A 17,596-nucleotide genomic window follows, 5' to 3' on the forward strand; every position below is an offset into this window, starting at 1 on the left:
TTTTTAAAGTTAAAAAATGAAAATTGAAATTCAATGCGTTTTTGATTTTGTTTTTTGAATTTTAAAATTAAAATTAAAAAAAAATTCTCGTTTTTCTTTTTCAAGGTGAAAAACAGAAAAGCAAAATTCAAAAATTATTTGATTTTCATTTTTTATTTCGAATAAAAAAAAAAATCTCCAGGAAACAAAAACGAATAAAAACTTGTTTTTTTATATTACGAAACCAGATAGGCCGACCCATTTACGGTGACGCAATACTGACCTGCTAGCCTACTATTTTTTCCCACTTAATAATGTTATAAAGGTATTTTCTTGTTATAACTGGATTTTGTTAAGACACATTTTCCTTATTAACACAACATATTTCTCATATAAGAGCCGGTTTTATGCTATATATTTATTTTTTGTTAGCATGTTTTAAAAGAAACAACCTTCATTTTGACATCACATGCAAGCATTACGTTGCTTTACTGAACACTTTTCTGAAAAGAAAGTTTTAATATTGTTAAAACCATAATACTTCCACTTCCCGAAGTTTTACCACAATCATTTCAAGTGAGGGAGGCATCGATACAATTGTTCGTACGTATTTCAATAAGTCATAGTATTTTAAAATAAAAATTAACTATTAATTTTATCTGAACAGAGGCATGCTGCACAAACACCCTGATAACCATCCTGTGTCTTTTATAAATGGACTATCACTGAGCTTGCAGATGAGTTGCGTGTGTGTGTGTGTATATATATATATATATATATATATATATATATATATATATATATATATATATATATATATATATATATTTGTACGAATTAGACACTAAACTGGCAAAACGTAAAATACTTACGTTTTCTCGTGAGATCATGCTGGTTAGATCATGTTCTGCTTTACTGTGGAGACGTGCAATATTTTTTAAAATCACTCGTGCATTTTCAGTAGCCATATCTGTACTGTAAGTAAACATTTTGAGGATTATCTTTGCTTGAACTGACACGATCTAAACTTGTTTATGTGAAATAAGCTGCTGCTCCCTGGCAGGTTTGAGCTACCAGAACTGTTGCTATGACAACAACTCTCAGGTGAGTTTTGAAGAACGAAGCAATCCTGGATCGTGTCAAATCATCAATAACCAAAGCCAGCTAACTGAGTAATCCACCTACGAAGAACAGACCCTAGCATTGTTTTCTGCCTGTCCTGACAGATCTCCTGTGTTATTGGATCACACTTATGCACTTCCCCTGTTGTTTGCTCCTGCTTGACCCCTGCCTGTATGGCCAGCCTTTAAATAAAAGCTGCATTTGCAACCTTGATTACTGTTGTCACGCCCTTATCGTAATAGTTTAGCAACTGCGATAATTATAAGCTGACAAGCATCTTTCACAGGAGATAACGAGCCAGAAAATCCACGTCACCTATAAAAAGGAAAGTGGTTTCAGTGGTAGAGCAAGTTTATACAGTCTGGTGAGAGATTATAAAGGTGTTTTTGTAAACCGATGAATCACACACACACACACACACACACACACACACACACACACACACACACAGGTTTGTTTCTGTGAATTATGTGGACATTCCATAGGTTTCCATTGTTTTTATACAATGTAAACTGTATTTAGCGACCATCTCTCCTTCATTAGCATAAACAGCAGCCCTGAGTGAGAAGCAGCCATCTGTCCATTAGCCATTAGAGTGTTTGAGCTGCTGAAGATAATGTCAGCATAGACTAAGAGGATTATAGATCTGGAGTTTTCAGAGGTGGGTAGTTACGAATTACATTTGCTTCGTTACATTTTCTTGAGTAAAATTATAGGGTAACGTCGTGTACTTTTTGAGTACATTTATATATGTGAACTTTTACTCTTACCAAAGTAAATTATAAGAGAAAAATCAGTACTCTTACTTCGCTACATTTTGTGACGTTCCTCCGTTACTGTCAAATGATGATAAATATGATCTATATGTTTTGTTTTGGGGGGGGGGGGGGGGTGATGGGGGTGACCCTACCCTCAATGACAAAGGTCCAGAATTTATCCCATACATGAGCTCATTTGTCTTATTTTGACTTATTATGACCAAGCTGACTCCTATATTAATATGGCTATTTTTGTTATCCATGATTTTTCAATCAAATCAGATGAACTTTTATTAAAAAAGAGGCTAGAAAAATTGTGAAGCTCTTTTATCATTATTATGTTTTAATTTTTTATTATTCAAATAGCCAAATTATGCTATGTGATAACCAAAGCTGTTTAATGGAATAACTGATTATCGCAGAACTTATTAGTCATTCACATTGTTAATCATTAAAAATATAACATTAAACTTTATTTTTTACATAAAATCATAAAATGGTGTTTATATATATATATATATATATATATATATATATATATATATATATATATATATATATATATGTATGAAAAAGTCTTTAAGACCAAGCAGACTCCTTTATTAAAATTAACATGAAACTAATATGGCTATTTTTGCTATTTATGAATTTTCAATCTAATCAAATGTGCTTTTATTACAAGAGAGGCTAGAAAAATTGTGAAGCTCTTTTATTATAATTATGTTTTAATTTTTTATTATTCAATTTCTGTCTGTGGACGGTTGAATGTTCTGGCCAGTTTAAATGTTACGGCTACAATAGGCTACAGTTTTTAACTTAAAACTTCCAACAGATTCCTTTTATTTCTAATGATTTATGATCTAATGAATTTGCATTCGAAAAATAAGTATTTGTTATTTTTTCTTTAATATTTTAAAATAGGAGATAAAATAGGAAATGTTTTGGCACATTAAATGTGTCGTTATGATGATCATATTTTTAGCTATTCCAGCTAAAAATATTGCTTAAAATGTCACTAAAATACAGTATTTAAATCTTATACATTGTAAATGTTGTGAATAACTGCAATAAGGTCCACTTTTTAAGAAAAAGAACCATCCCTTATACCAGGCTGGCTACGGGTCTGCTATGGGATAACCAAAGCTGTTTAATGGAATAACTGATTATCCCAGTACTTACTAGTCATTCACGCTGTTAATCATTAAAAATATAACATTTAAACTTTATTTTTTACATAAAAACATAAAATGGTGTTTATGTAGTATATATATATATATATACTCATTTTATTCTAGGTGAAATAAAACAAATAACTTTCTCCAGAAGAACTAATATTATAGGAAATACTGTAAAAAAATTCCTGAATTTGTTAAACAACATTTGGGAAATATTTAAAAGAAATCTCCCCCTCTCCATAACACCATCACCACCAGCCTGAAGCGCTGACACAAGGCAGGATGGATCCATGCTTTCATGTTGTTGATGCCAAATTCTGACCCGAGCATCTGAATGTGTCAGCAGAAATGGAGACTCATCAGAGCAGGCAACGTTTCTCCAATCTTCTATTGTCCAGTTTTGGCGAGCCTGTGTGAACTGACCAGGGAAAATTGAGTTGTTGATATTAGCAATTTAACAAGTGAAGACTGAATTGTTGACATCAGGTATTATTAAGGACATTCTACGAGACATGTACATTTTCACTGTGACCTTTAAGCTTGTCCTTTTCCAAAAAAAAAATCATACAACTTAACAACTTAAACTTGCTATTTCTGAAGTTATTTTTCTACATAACAGGTTTTAGTATTAAATCTGTAGCTTCAGTTGGGCTGGGGACAAGGAAAATGACAGGGTTTGTACATTTGTAAAATGTTTTTAATAAAGAAAAACAAACAGAGGACCAAATGAATGACATACTCCTTTACAGAACAACTCAGAGAAATCAACCATCAGTCCATTTTAGACATTTGTTTGGCATGAAACACATTTTATTCATTGTATTTATGTTTTATTTCAAGAACAGATATTGAATTTCTGGTGGAATGTCCCATTAGCATGTAAACTAGTGACAATTTAATTGATATCAAGTATTCTTATCATTTTAGCTATAGTGAAAATTGAACTGCTGATATCAGGTAAGCAGCTTGCAGTAGTGTTTGTTGTCAGTAGAGGGCGTCAGTGATGCTGAGGGGGCTGGACTGGAGGTGTGTGTTTCTCCTTCACTTCATCTTCATCTCCCCAAAAGATCATCTCGTGAGCTCCTTCTACTTCTTGAGACGCTCTTCTTTACTCCTCTGCGTTATTGTTTCACAGTGAACGCTTTTTTGGCGGTTAACAGCGTTCGCGCGTTTCCGGAATTCGCGCGGTTTGCGTTCTAATCGCTTTGAAGTGGATACAATGTAGCAACCGCGAGCGAGAGATGCACAACTTCTGACACAAGCTCCGATACAATGGGGAAACTTCACTCCAAACATGGTACGACTTCCATAATCTCTGCATATTAAATGTACACTTATGTGAATTGTTTATGAGTGACTTTGAGTTATACTAATTTTGTTTTGTCTTTTTTATAAGGGCTTTGATCTAAAGATATATAATGGCATTAATAAACTCAACTTCTTTTTTTTCTTCTTTTTTTTAAGAGTGTTTAATTAGTAATATTTGTATTGGGCAACACTTTATTTTTAGGTGTCCATATTAAGCATATTAACTAAAGTAGTAAGTACTCTTAATTGGGCTATGTATAATTATATGCAAATATTTTCCCAGAGATGGGTTGCGGCTGGAAGGGCATCCGCTGCGTAAAAACTTGCTGGATAAGTTGCCGGTTCATTCCGCTGTGGCGACCCTGAATTAAGCCGACAAGAAAATGTATATGCAAATATCCCTGAACCTGACTCTAAACATATAGTAAATACATGTAAGAAATAGTTATTCAGTAGTTAAATTATTTTGCACTGTAAGAAGGACACCTTACGTGTACAATAACGTTTAACTGTATTGTAGTAACTCTTTTGTACTTGTTGTACATTCACTTGTATTTAGTGTATTTATTCACTTATAATGAAAATATTAACATATTTGTATATAACTATTTGATGATCATTTATTTAGGATATTAAGTTGACTTATTTGTATGAACTTTTGCAGCTTTTTTTATCAAAATATGAAAAAGAAATCATCAAAACTTTAAATAATTTGGTCATTTTTAATCGTTCATGATCTTGAAATGCTCATCCATTTTCATAAATGCATAAATGTTATTATGAATAATTATCAGGGGTTTGCCTTTAGCTCTAAAAGATTTATTCCCTTTAAACTTTTTATTTATTTATCATAATTTTAAAGGAATCTTTAGAATATTTTTGTAGTAATATCATCTTTCATAAATTTTGCCACACCTATAGACTCAAAAAAGATTACTGCTGCTTGTTCAAACTACCTAAAGTGTTACATTGACTTAATCGATTTGTGTTGGGACAACATGAATAAATTGTGTGGAACCCTGCATCTTTTACAGTGTATGTTCAGTGTGAACCTGACTCAAAATATATAGTAAATACATGTAATAAATAGTTATTCAGTAGTTCAATTATTTTGCACTGTAACAAGGACACCTACAATGACGTTTAACTCCGTTGTAGTAATTCATTTGTATGTTTTTATTCACTTATAATGAAAATATTAATATATTTGTATATAAATATTTAAAGATCATTTATTTAAGATATTATATTGACTGATTTGTAAGAAGTTCTGCAGCTTTTTATCAAAATAGGAAAAAGAAATCATTAAAACTATAAATAATTTGGTCATTTTTAATCATTCATACTCTTGAAATGATCATGTTCAAAAGTGCATAAATGTTACTATGAATAATTATCAGGGGGTCGCCTTTATCTCTAAAATATATAATGCATTTCATCTTTTTATTTTTTTTTATCCTAATTTTAAAGGAATTTTTTGAATATTTTTTAGTAATATCATCTTTCATAAATGTAGTCACACCTATAGACTCAAAAAAGATTACTGCTGGTTGTTCAAACTATCTATTTAAAATGAGCTGAAACACAATTCTTGTCATTTCTTTGGCCCATTTATGTGTTGTTCAGTGTGAACCTGACTCTAAACATAGTAAATACATGGAATAAATAGTTATTCAGTAGTTAAATTATTTTGCACTGTAACAAGGACACCTTACGTGTACAATAACGTTTAACTGTATTGCAGTAATTCATTTGTATGTTTTTATTCACTTGTAATGAAAATATGATTATATTTGTATATATTAATAAATACACAGAATAAATATTCAAAGATCATTTATTTAAGATATTATATTGACTGATTTGTAAAAACTTTTGCAGCTTTTTTTTTATCAAAAAATAAAATTAATGCTCTTGAAATGCTCATCCATTTTCATAAAATGCATAAATGTTATTATGAATAATTATCAGGGGTTTGCCTTTAGCTCTAAAAGATTTATTCCCTTTAAACTTTTTATTTATTTATCCTAATTTTAAAGGAATTTTTAGAATGTTTTTTGTAGTTATATTATCTTTCATAAATGTAGTCACACCTATAGACTCAAAATGATTACTACTGCTTGTTCAAACTACCAGTGGCGTAGCGCAAAATGCGGAGGCCCCCCTGCAGGGATCACCGACGGGGCCCCCAGTTGAAGGCGGGGGGGGGGGGGGGGGGGGGGGGGGGGGGGGGGTATACACATAGATATACATATATACACATATGTCTATGATCGGGAGTTTTCCTGGATGTTAGTATGCATTTTTTTTAATGATGAAAATTTTTATTTGACATCCCTTTTCTACATTGATGGATCACTTATCGCACGGGCATTCCTGACAAAAAGCTTGTGTTTGTGTGTATGGAAATGTACTATTCACTCTCCCTGTTAAATTTGATCTAATCGTGTGCTGAAATACAGCTCCTCTCCTGCTTTCACTGCTCATACTGACGGAGGGAGCGATTTGTTTGTGAATGAATCTCCGTTATGAACGACTCGTTCACTAGCCGACAATAATACAAGTTTCTGGCACCACAGTATCTCTTTGTCATATTTCTTTGGCATTGTTTGCTGATTTATTCAACAAACCTAGCATAAACCGAGTGTTTAGTGCGAGTTAGTGCTACTTTACCTTATGGTGAATGCAGTAAGTGACTATAGCTATTATCATCAATAACATTACCTGTTTAGCACAAATTTCAAAACATACAAAAACGTAAAAAACTTAATCCTATGAAATGTTCTGCCTTTGTGCTTTGTTTTCTTTGTTTTCTCGTTACTACACTCGTAGACGGCGCTTAAGTCGAGCATCTTCACGTAATAACACTGTCTTGACTAGTGCGGTTGAATGACATTTGTTCTGGGAGCACTGTACCAATGTGGCGGCACTATAGACGCATGCTCAGGGTCCCTATGCGATATCTAGTGTATATATCTATGTCACAAATTGAGGAGCAGGGAAAGGAGGCGGAGTGGCGTGACAACGCGGGGAATCCTTCACAAACTGAGGAGCGATCACAAACCGAAAGTGGCGAGAGCGTCAAAGTAGCCAGAAGTCATTCATTTTTTACGAGAACCGGCGGCGAGAAACAGCGGCGCGTCTTCATTGACGCAGTTCGGCGGCAAGCAATCAGAATGAAGTAGTCCACCGCTTGAGAGGAGTTCAGAGAACACAGACCTGTAAACTTTGGTTCCGACCACAGTTGTTCCCAAGAGTTTGATTATTGCGGTTCCTGGATTTTCAATTATTAAAAATCGCGACGACGTGGGGCCCCCTAATCACGCGGGGCCCCCCCGCGGTGCGTGCCCTGCGGGCCCGTCCGCTAAGCCACTGCAAACTACCTGTTTAAAATGAGCTGAAACACAATTCTTGTCATTTCTTTGGCCAATTTAATTCTTTTATGTTCAGTCTGTTAAATCTGTAAACCATTAACTTAAGCGTTTTGTGTTGGGGCAACATGAGGAATTGTGTTGGTCCAACTACCTGCTTAGGGGATTTGTAGTTCCCACTTTCCAGCATGTTGTGCATGCTTGGGATTGAAGTAAGAGGGGTAAATGTTGACAATAAAAGTAATCTTAGGTGTTTAAAGTTAATAAAAAGACTTGTTAGAGATTAATCTTCACATTAGTTTGAAGATTTAGAGGAGTTTGATGTAAGGCTTTGAGTTTTGAGATTACCATCTTGCAGAAGCACACATGCTTTGGGTGTTGGCAGCTTAATTAGCAAATCTGCAGTTTGCTGCTTTGCTCTGTGAGCAATAACTGTCCTGAAATGAGTTCTGAGATCAGTCTCAATCAACTGAATATGCAACTCATGGGCAGGGCCAGATGGAATCTGCGGACGTTTTTTGCTACTTTTGCTGAGAATTTTGGTAAAAATCTGCGGATTTCTGCGGAATTATTTTGGGAGTATCCAGCGGAGTATTATAACTAAAACCTTAATATATTAAATAAAAAGTAATAAATTACTGAATAAAAACTGAATAAATTCAGATTTACACATTTAGTCAAGTAAATAAACAGAATTAATAATGGGCTAAAAATCTGCGGAATTCTGCGGAAAATTGCGGAAAATCTGCGGAATTCTGCGCGCGCAGATTCCGTGTGGGCCTACTCATGGGATATGTTAATATGTCTCTTTTAGTTTATTTAGAATAACTTCAAATAAAACTAAGAGGCTTTGAAGTTTACGACACATAATAGACGTGCATAATATTATCAGAGCTTTGAGTTTAGATTAAAGAGCCCATATTATGCATGAAATAGGGTCATATCTTGGTTGTAAGGGTCTACAACAACAGTTTAATATGCATGCAAGGTCAAAAAAACACTTTCATGGTCTTATAATCTGCATTTATTTTTAGCTAATTATCCCAGCGACTCCTGTATGAATCGTCCAGTGATTCATTTCTCCCCAAACCCCTCCTTAGCGCGAAGCTAATCTGCGCTGATTGGACCGATGACAGTCTGTTGCGATTGGTCGACTGCCTTCAGTCAGAGAGTGAAAAGCCAAACAGCTAATCAGCAATATAAAAGTAATCACAGTTCATACACGCTCGATAGTGTAGGCGTGGATTTTAGCTGCCAGTGGGTCAATGTAAATACAGACTATGGACTTGAAAATTCAGACGACTAACTATTTTATTGAGCAAAAACTCCAAAAACAGTTGAGGAGATCTCCTAGCTTCTCACTCTGCTCTTTTCACAGACACACACACACATATTGCACACACACACACACGCACTAAACCCTGCTCCGGACGACAACGCGCGCGCGCACAAACACACACACCTCCGGACGACAGCGCGCGCACACGCACACACAGACACTTCTCCTCGTCCACGGAGCTCCGTTAACAAAGCAGCACGCGTCACGTTTTTAACGTGACTTTGCACGCGATAAGAGAATAGCCAGTTAACCTGATACAGTACACGCGGTTACAAGTAACAAATCACAACTAAATACATTTGCAAGCTAGAGTAAATGAGGCAACTTTAATCGCACGTACTTACACTTGAGAAATGGAGGAAGAAAAATCCATCCTGACGTCCAGCAGTAAGTTACTCTTTACTGATCCTTCCTTTAACAAACGCTGATGAAGTATTCTTTGTAGCCTGTAGTTTCCAGAAGTTTCCAGTAGTGTCCAACTGCTTGGCTATAATGCTGAGGTTTCATCTTTGGGTAGAGACTCAATATATCCATCTGCAGTGTGACTTCAATCGACCGGCATGTTTGTGTATTTGTGTTTGTGTGTGTGTCTGGGTTTCTGCGTCAGAGGGCGGGGCCTCAGGTTTGAAATCTCCCGGGTTTGCGCGTGCACGTGAATAACTTGGTTTCGTTCGTACGTCATGGCGAAACACCTAATGAATCGGTATCAAGGCGACTTGTTTAAAGCACTATGAGTCGACTCTTTTATAGATGAATCAACCGTTTTAAACACTGTACACTAACAGATTTAAGCCTTAGCTGGATACTTTACTTCACTTAGAGCTGTGTTACACACTACATGGAGGGGAATTTTCAAAAACCCATAATATGGGCTCTTTAAATAAAAATACAAATGTGTTTAAACTTTTATTTGATAAAACCATGTTGGACCAAGTGGCCACACGTTAACTCAGTAGTCAGCACTGTGGCCTCACAGCAAGAAGACCACTGGTTCAGTCCTGGCTGGATCAAATGGCATTTCAGTGTGGAGTTTGCATGTTCTCCCCGTGTTGGCGTGGGTTTCCTCCGGGTGCTCCGGTTTTCCCCACAAGTCCAAACACATGCGCTGTAGGGGAATTGATGAACTAAATTGGGTGTAGTGTATGAGTGTGTGTGAATGAGTGAGTGTGTATGGGTGTTTCCCAGTACTGGGTTACAGCCGGAAGAGCAGACTCTAAATCATCAGTCCTCATCTTGCTGGATTTATCAGCTGCTTTTGACACTGTAAACCACCAGATCCTGCTTTCTACGCTTGAGTCACTGGGCGTTGCGGGCACTGTTATTCAGTGGTCCAGATCTTACCTCTCTGACAGGTCATTCAGGGTGTTTTGGAGGGGAGAGGTGTCCAACCTACAGCATCTAAACACTGGGCTACCACAGGGCTCTGTTCTTGGGCCACTTCTCTTCTCCATCTACACATCATCTTTAGGATCAGTCATCCAGAAACATGGATTCTCCTACCACTGCTATGCTGATGATACCCAGCTATACCTCTCTTTTCATCCTGATGATCCCTCGGTTCCTGCTCGCATCTCAGCCTGCCTGTTGGATATTTCACACTGGATGAAAGATCATCATCTTCAGCTTAACCTCACGAAAACAGAAATGCTTGAAGTTTCTGCCAACCCGACTCTACACCATAACTTTTCAATCCAGATGAATGGGGCAACCATTACTGCATCCAAAATGCTGAAAAGCCTTGGAGTAACGATTGATGACCAACTAAACTTCTCTGACCACATTTCTAGAACTGCTCGATCGTGCAGATTCACACTCTACAACATCAGAAACATCCGACCCTTCCTATCTGAACATGCAGCTCAACTCCTTGTTCAAGCTCTTGTTCTCTCCAGATTGGATTATTGTAACTCTCTACTAGCCGGGCTTCCAGCTAACTCTATCAAGCCTCTTCAGCTGCTTCAGAACGCAGCAGCACGAGTGGTCTTTAATGACCCTAAACGAGCACATATCACTCCGCTGCTCATCCATTTGCACTGGCTGCCAGTTGCTGCTCGCATCAAATTCAAAGCTCTGATGTTTACAAAGTGACTTCTGGCTTTGCTCCTTCTTATCTGCTCTCACTTCTGCAGATTTATGTGCCCTCCAGAAACTTGCGTTCTGTGAATGAACGTCGCCTCGTGGTTCCATCCCAAAGAGGGAAGAAATCACTTTCGCGAACTCTCGCATTCAATCTGCCCAGTTGGTGGAATAAACTCCCTAACTGCATCAGAACAGCAGAGTCACTCGCGGTCTTCAAGAAACGACTAAAAACTCAACTATTTAGTCTCCACTTCACTTACTAATCTGCAATTGCCTCTCTGGCTCCACCGCTAACTGTACTACAAATAAATAAATAAAAATTACTAATGCTTTCCTTCTTTCCTTCTTAGACTTTACACATCTGAAACTTGCCTACAGCACTTATTCATTGTTGCTCTTAGTTGTGTAAATTGCTTCCTTGTCCTCATTTGTAAGTCGCTTTGGATAAAAGCGTCTGCTAAATGACTAAATGTAAATCCAAACTTGCTTGTTAAGTATATGTGTTGCCATGTTTTACATTTATGGCCATTTTTCACCATGCATGCTCTTAAATGCTCATACATTTTCAGAAATGCCTAAATGTTATCATGGATAATTATCAGGTTTTTGCCTTCAGTTCTAAAAGAAATACATTTTAAAAACATTTTATTCTATTTTTTGTCTTAATTTAAAGGGTTGGAAAAATAAATGTAGTCATATTATCATTTAGAAGTTTAGTCACATCTATATTAGAATAAACATTTGAACATAATTGATGTATTTTAGTAGATTAGTTGTCATTACTGTAATAACAAATGATCAAATCCTAAACTTTTTGATGGATTGTAGTATTTGCATATATTTTTAATACTAGTGTCTATAAATGAATATGTAAACAGACATTTTTGGTAATATTTTAAAATACATGTTGCATAGTGGAGAAATATGACACATTTTAATATCAGTAAAATCCAAACATCAGCTTGTGTGTTGAGTGATTTAGATATATTATGTTTCTGCATGTCCATTTTTCAGCATGCTTGCTCCTGAAATGCTCATACATTTTCGAAAAATGCATAAACGTTATTATTAATAATGCTCTGTTTTTTGTTTTTGGTTGCAGCTTGTAAACGTCGGGAAAATCCTGAGGGTAAGTTTTGCATCTGACACAGTTTTGAATCTATTTCTGTAAAAGCTAAAATGAACTCTTTCTCCATTTCGGAGCGTTTCCTAATTTCCTTTGCATTTTCACTCACTTCCAGGAGATAGTTTTGTTGTGAATGGCTTCATTGCAAAAAGAGCAGCTGAAGAAGACGAGCGATATGGCAACAATCTGAAAGATTATAAGGTAAGAAACATCTGGTTTTGTTCATTTGCTTCATATCTCAGTCCTGGTATCTGTTTTTGGATCTTTCCTAAAAAAGCCACCTGAAAATGAATGTTGAGCATTGAACATTATGCAAAACATAAAGAGTGATTTGCATGTTGGTAATGTATTCTGATATGCAGAAAGATTTTCAAAGGATGCGTGCAATTTGGGCCAAAGTGCATAAAAATACACAACGATAACTGATATTTAACAAAACTTCGATTTTGCATTGTATTATTTAAGGCATGCACGCATTTTTGGACCTTTATTTTTCCTTGGTATGTATGAGGAGATGGTTTTGTTGTGTTTTTGTGATGCATTTAGCTATAAAAGTGAAAATATGATTGGTAATTTTAAAGGAATGGATGTATATGAACATTGGTACCATCTTTTGTTTGATGTTGCATTGAGAATCTAGTTTCACTGACATGCAGTGATGAAAATATATCAGTATGTGTCATATTTTATTGCCTGTGTATACTGTATATATGGATATCCAACACAATCTCACGGCAAATCGTAACTTTTTGATTTAGGGGCTAATTCGTAAGAATTCGTACGATCTAATTCGTACAATTAGGTACGACTTGCTCATCCCCCAATGACAGTTGGGTTTAGGGGTGGGGTTAGGTGCCACGCCTCCTTTTTAAATTCGCACAATTTCGTACGACTGAACTCGTACGAATTCGTACGAATTAGCCACTAAACTGGCAAAACGTAGAATACTTACATTTTCTTGTGAGATCAGGCTGGGATATCCATGGTGTTTATTGAGTATTGATAGGTGCCAATGAACTTTGCTCTGGGAAAGAACTTTGTTCAAAAACCTTTTGCACTCTTGCACTTTTTTTTGGCCTCAGACAATGCAAGAATAAAGATTTTGGAGGTGATTTAAGCCCTGTGTAATCATGTGTGGATTTTACTTTGGATTTTCGTACTTTGTGTGGTTCTGTGCACTGGATGAAATGATTTTTAAATGTTTTACATCTCGAAGCTGCTCCTCTTCAGTGATTTTGATGATGCATAAAATTACCCATCACTAACTGTGGGTGTTTGCAGTTCATTGTATTATTCAAGGCATGCATGCATTTTGGGGCAAAAAAGTGTCTAACGCATCTTTATTTTCCTTTGGTATGAATGAGGAGTTGGTTTTGTTGTGGTTTTGGGATGCAGTTATTTATAGAAGTAAAAATATGAAAGGTGATTTATGAAAAGAATACTTATAAACATGAATAAACATCTTTCGGTACCATCTTTTTTGGTGTTGCATTGAGGATCTTGTTTCACTGAGATGGGTTATGGGTTATGATGAAATTAAATCAATATGTTATGGTGTCATACAGTATTTTAGAGCCTGTGTATTCTGTATATTAGGATGTCCATGATGGTTTTTGAGTATTGATAGGTGCCAATGAACTTTGCACTGAGGCTTTGTTTTGGAAACATTTGACACAGTTTTGGCTTCAGACAATGCCCTGTATAATCATGTGCGGATTTTACTTTGGATTTTTGTACATTGTTTGGATCTGTGCACTGGATGAAATGATTTTTAAAGTGTTGGACATCTGGTGTTGCTTCTCTTCATTGATCATTATTGATCTTAATACTTCATTATTAAAGGCATGCATGCGTTTTTGGGCCAAAAAATGTGGTTAACCAATGCAATCTCATGGCAATTCGTAACTTTTTGATTTAGTGGCTAATTCGTACAATTTAGTTCAATTTGCTCATCACCCAATGACGGTTGGGGTTAGGGGCAGTGGCGTAGCGGATGGGCCCGCAGGGCATGCACCGCGGGGGGGCGCCCGCGTAATTAGGGGGCCCCACGTTGCGATTTTTAATAATTGAAAATCCGGCAACCGCAATAATCAAACTCTTGGGAACAACTGTGGTCAGAACCAAAGTTCACAGGTCTGTGTTCTCTGAACTCCTCTCAAGCGGTGGACTACTTCATTCTGATTGCTTGCCGCCGAACCGCGTCATAGCCTGGTCATAGTTCATACCGTAAAGTTGACTTGATTTCAGACGCGCCGCGCTGTTCCTCACCGCCGGTTCTCATTGAAAATGAATGACTTCTGGCTACTTTGACGCTCTCGCCGCTTTCGGTTTGTGATTGCTCCTCAGTTTGTGAAGGCTTCTCCGCGTTGTCGCTCCACCCCGCCTTCCTTCCCCGCTCCTCAATTTGTGATCGATTGCCCACGTTGCCCCCCCCAACTGGGGGCCCCGTCAGTGATCCCTGCAGGGGGGCCTCCGCATTTTGCTATGCTTTTCTGATGTTGCATTGAAAATCTTGTTTCACTTTCATGCAGTGATGAAAATTATATGAGTATGTTATGCTGTCATATTTTATTGCCTGTGTATACTGTATATTAGGATGTCCATGGTGTTTTTGGAGTATTGATAGGTGCCAATGAACTTTGCACTGGGAAAGAGCTTTGTTCAAAAACCTTTTGACACTTTTGACACTTTTTGATGTCAGGTAATGCAAGAATAAATATATTAAAGATGATTTAAGCCCTGTGTAATTGCGTGCAGATTTCACTTTGGATTTTTGTACTTTGTTTGGATCTGGACTGGATAAAATGCTTTTTAAATGTTGGATGTCTTAGCGCTGCTCATTCTTTAGGGATTTTGATAATGCATAAAAATACCCCTCACTAACTGATCTGAACAGTTCATTGTATTCTTCAAGGCATGCATGCATTTTTGGGCTAAATATGTGGTTAATGCATGTATATTTTTCCTTGATATGAATGAGGAACTGACTTTGTTGTGTTTTTGGGATGCATTTATTTATAGAAGTAAAAATATGATTTGTGATTTATGAAACATAAACATTGGTATCATATTTTATGGTGTTGCATAGAGAATCTTGTTTTTTACTGACATGTTATAATGAAAATATATGCAAATGTTATTGCCTGTGTATTCTGTATATTAGGATCTCCATGGTGTTTTTGGAGAATTGATAGGTGCCAATGAACTTTGCACTGAGAAAGAACTTTGTTCAAAACCTTTTGCACTCTTGCACTTTTGACACTTTTTGACCTCAGATACTGCAAGAATAAAGATCTTAGAGGTGATAATTCCTGTGTAATTGATTTCACTTTGGATTTTTTGTTCATTATTTGGATCTGGACTGGATGATTTTTAAATGTTGGACCCCTGGTGCTGCTCAGCTTCAGGGATTTTGATGCATTAATAATACACAATGCATTCAGAGTCTGGAGTTTGCAGTGCTTTTCATTATTTAGAGCATGCATGCAAGGTTGGGCCAAAAATATGGACAAAATGTTGGACTAATATTCAGAATGAGGGAACATTCCCAAATTCAATCCCATAGTGTTTATCCTCATGTTGCGGTTGTAGAGTATAGGCAAGAAAAACTCTTCACCATCTCTGTGCCAAAACCCACATTCCCACACTCCAAATAATTATTTTTGCTGCTTACTCAAGCTACTTATTCAAAATGAGTTGAAGTAACACAATTCCAGATATTTTTTTAAGGAAAACTAAATTGTTTTATGTTCAATCTACTTAAATTAGTTATGTTAACTTGATGGATTTGTGTTCAATCTACTTAAATGAGTTATATTAACTTAATGGATTTGTGTTCAATCTACTTAAATTAGTTATGTTAACTTAATGGATTTGTGTAGGCTCTATATGATTTAATTGTGTGGACTCCTGCAATTGTTTTTGTGCACTATGACTGTGCGATATGAGTAAAATCTCATAATATAAGTCTGTCAGGGTTGGTGAGGGGAAATGGGGAAAAAGGAGCGAGGACTCAAGTGCAGGAAAATGGGGAATTTATTAAATAATAAACATAAAATAAAATGCAAAATTAACACACAAACAGGTGAACACAATTAACTAATAATGGGTTAACAAGGAGGGTGGGACAAGACAATAGAAGGGAGAGCGCATGACACAGAGAGACAACACAAGCCATGCGCTCACTTAACAGGACAAGAACATGCAGCCAATGAGAGAACTCATTAACCGCATGTTCATGACAATAAACACAACACTGAAGCACACAACAAAAGCACGTGACCACAATGTAAACACCGAGCCACGTGCTTTGAAAAGAGACGCAAGACACGAGCACACGATAGATAAACACCTTACCGTGCGCTCACACATAAGCAACACACATGCTTCATCTCAACGCCAACCAAAACTGAAACCAACTAGACGGAGGCGCCGAGAATAAAGCAGCGCGCTGCTGACAGAACAAACACAAACACTAGTACAAGAGCGCGTGCGTCTGAGGGACGCAGAGCGCGCGCGGCCACATCAAGCGGCAGCGCGCACACTCTGCGTACACCCACGACGGCGCGCGCGCACACAGACACAGAAACAGGACCAGACATGAGTAGTGTCAGAGCTCTGCCACCAAAACAAGAATTTACAAGACCAAAGTGGCAGAACCCTGACAAAGTCATCTTATGTCCTGATAATGCTATATATATATATATATATATTACTATTACAACTTATTAATAAAAGACCTTTTCTGTGAATTCAATTAATCAATAGTTTATATATGTTGATCACATGTAAAATGAATTCATTCTTTTTTTTTCGGCTTAGTCTGTTTATTAATCCGGGGTCACCACAGCGGAATAAACCACCAACTTATCCAGCATATGTTTCACAAAGGGTATGTCCTTCCAGCTGCAACCCAGTACTGGGAAACACCCATACACACTCATTAACGCTCATACACTTCGACCAATTCAGTTCATCAATTCCCCTATAGCACATGTGTTTGGACTGTGGGGGAAACCGGAGCACGCGGAGGGAACCCAACGCCAACACGGGGAGAACATGCAAACTCCACACAGAAATGCCAAATGACCCAGCCGGGACTCGAACCAGTCACCTTCTTGCATTGCTACCCACTGCGCCACCGTGACGGCCCAAATGAGTACACTCCATTTGACCCGTTTCTCAGTGAATATAGGTCATATTTTGTATTATAGCCGTGCATGTTTGACCCAACGTTGCTTTTCAGCAACCCAGCGTTTTTAGAGTGTGTGCGGTTCATTTTGTTTTCTTTCTCGTTTCTCAAGCAGAGTTTAGTCTCGCTCCACAGCCACACAATATTG

The 17,596-nt window shown here is 36.9% G+C and overlaps 3 protein-coding genes across 16 annotated transcripts in view; 2 read left to right on the top strand and 1 right to left on the bottom strand.

The window, feature by feature from the left end:
- smpd5 (sphingomyelin phosphodiesterase 5) overlaps positions 1 to 17,596 on the top strand; it is a 706,732-nt gene that overhangs the window by 185,572 nt on the left and 503,564 nt on the right. The window lies entirely within an intron of this gene.
- Positions 1 to 17,596, bottom strand: part of brd9 (bromodomain containing 9) — a 164,123-nt gene that overhangs the window by 68,301 nt on the left and 78,226 nt on the right. The gene's annotated exons all lie outside the window — the stretch shown is intronic.
- Positions 4,078 to 17,596, top strand: part of nkd2b (NKD inhibitor of WNT signaling pathway 2b) — a 62,915-nt gene continuing 49,396 nt past the window's right edge. For 9 of the 10 annotated variants that reach the window (XR_015510652.1, XR_015510654.1, XR_015510653.1 and 6 more), the window contains exons 1-3: positions 4,078 to 4,331; positions 12,234 to 12,260; positions 12,373 to 12,458. Coding sequence is in view for 1 of the 10 variants with exons in the window: in NM_001097586.1 (NP_001091055.1) it covers positions 4,307 to 4,331; positions 12,234 to 12,260; positions 12,373 to 12,458 (138 nt within the window). In the remaining 9 variants the exon portion in view is untranslated. 10 annotated transcript variants of the gene reach the window in all.

Source organism: Danio rerio, chromosome 16, assembly GCF_052040795.2.
Source record: "Danio rerio strain M-AB ecotype USA chromosome 16, GRCz13ab, whole genome shotgun sequence".
NCBI lineage: Eukaryota > Metazoa > Chordata > Actinopteri > Cypriniformes > Danionidae > Danio > Danio rerio.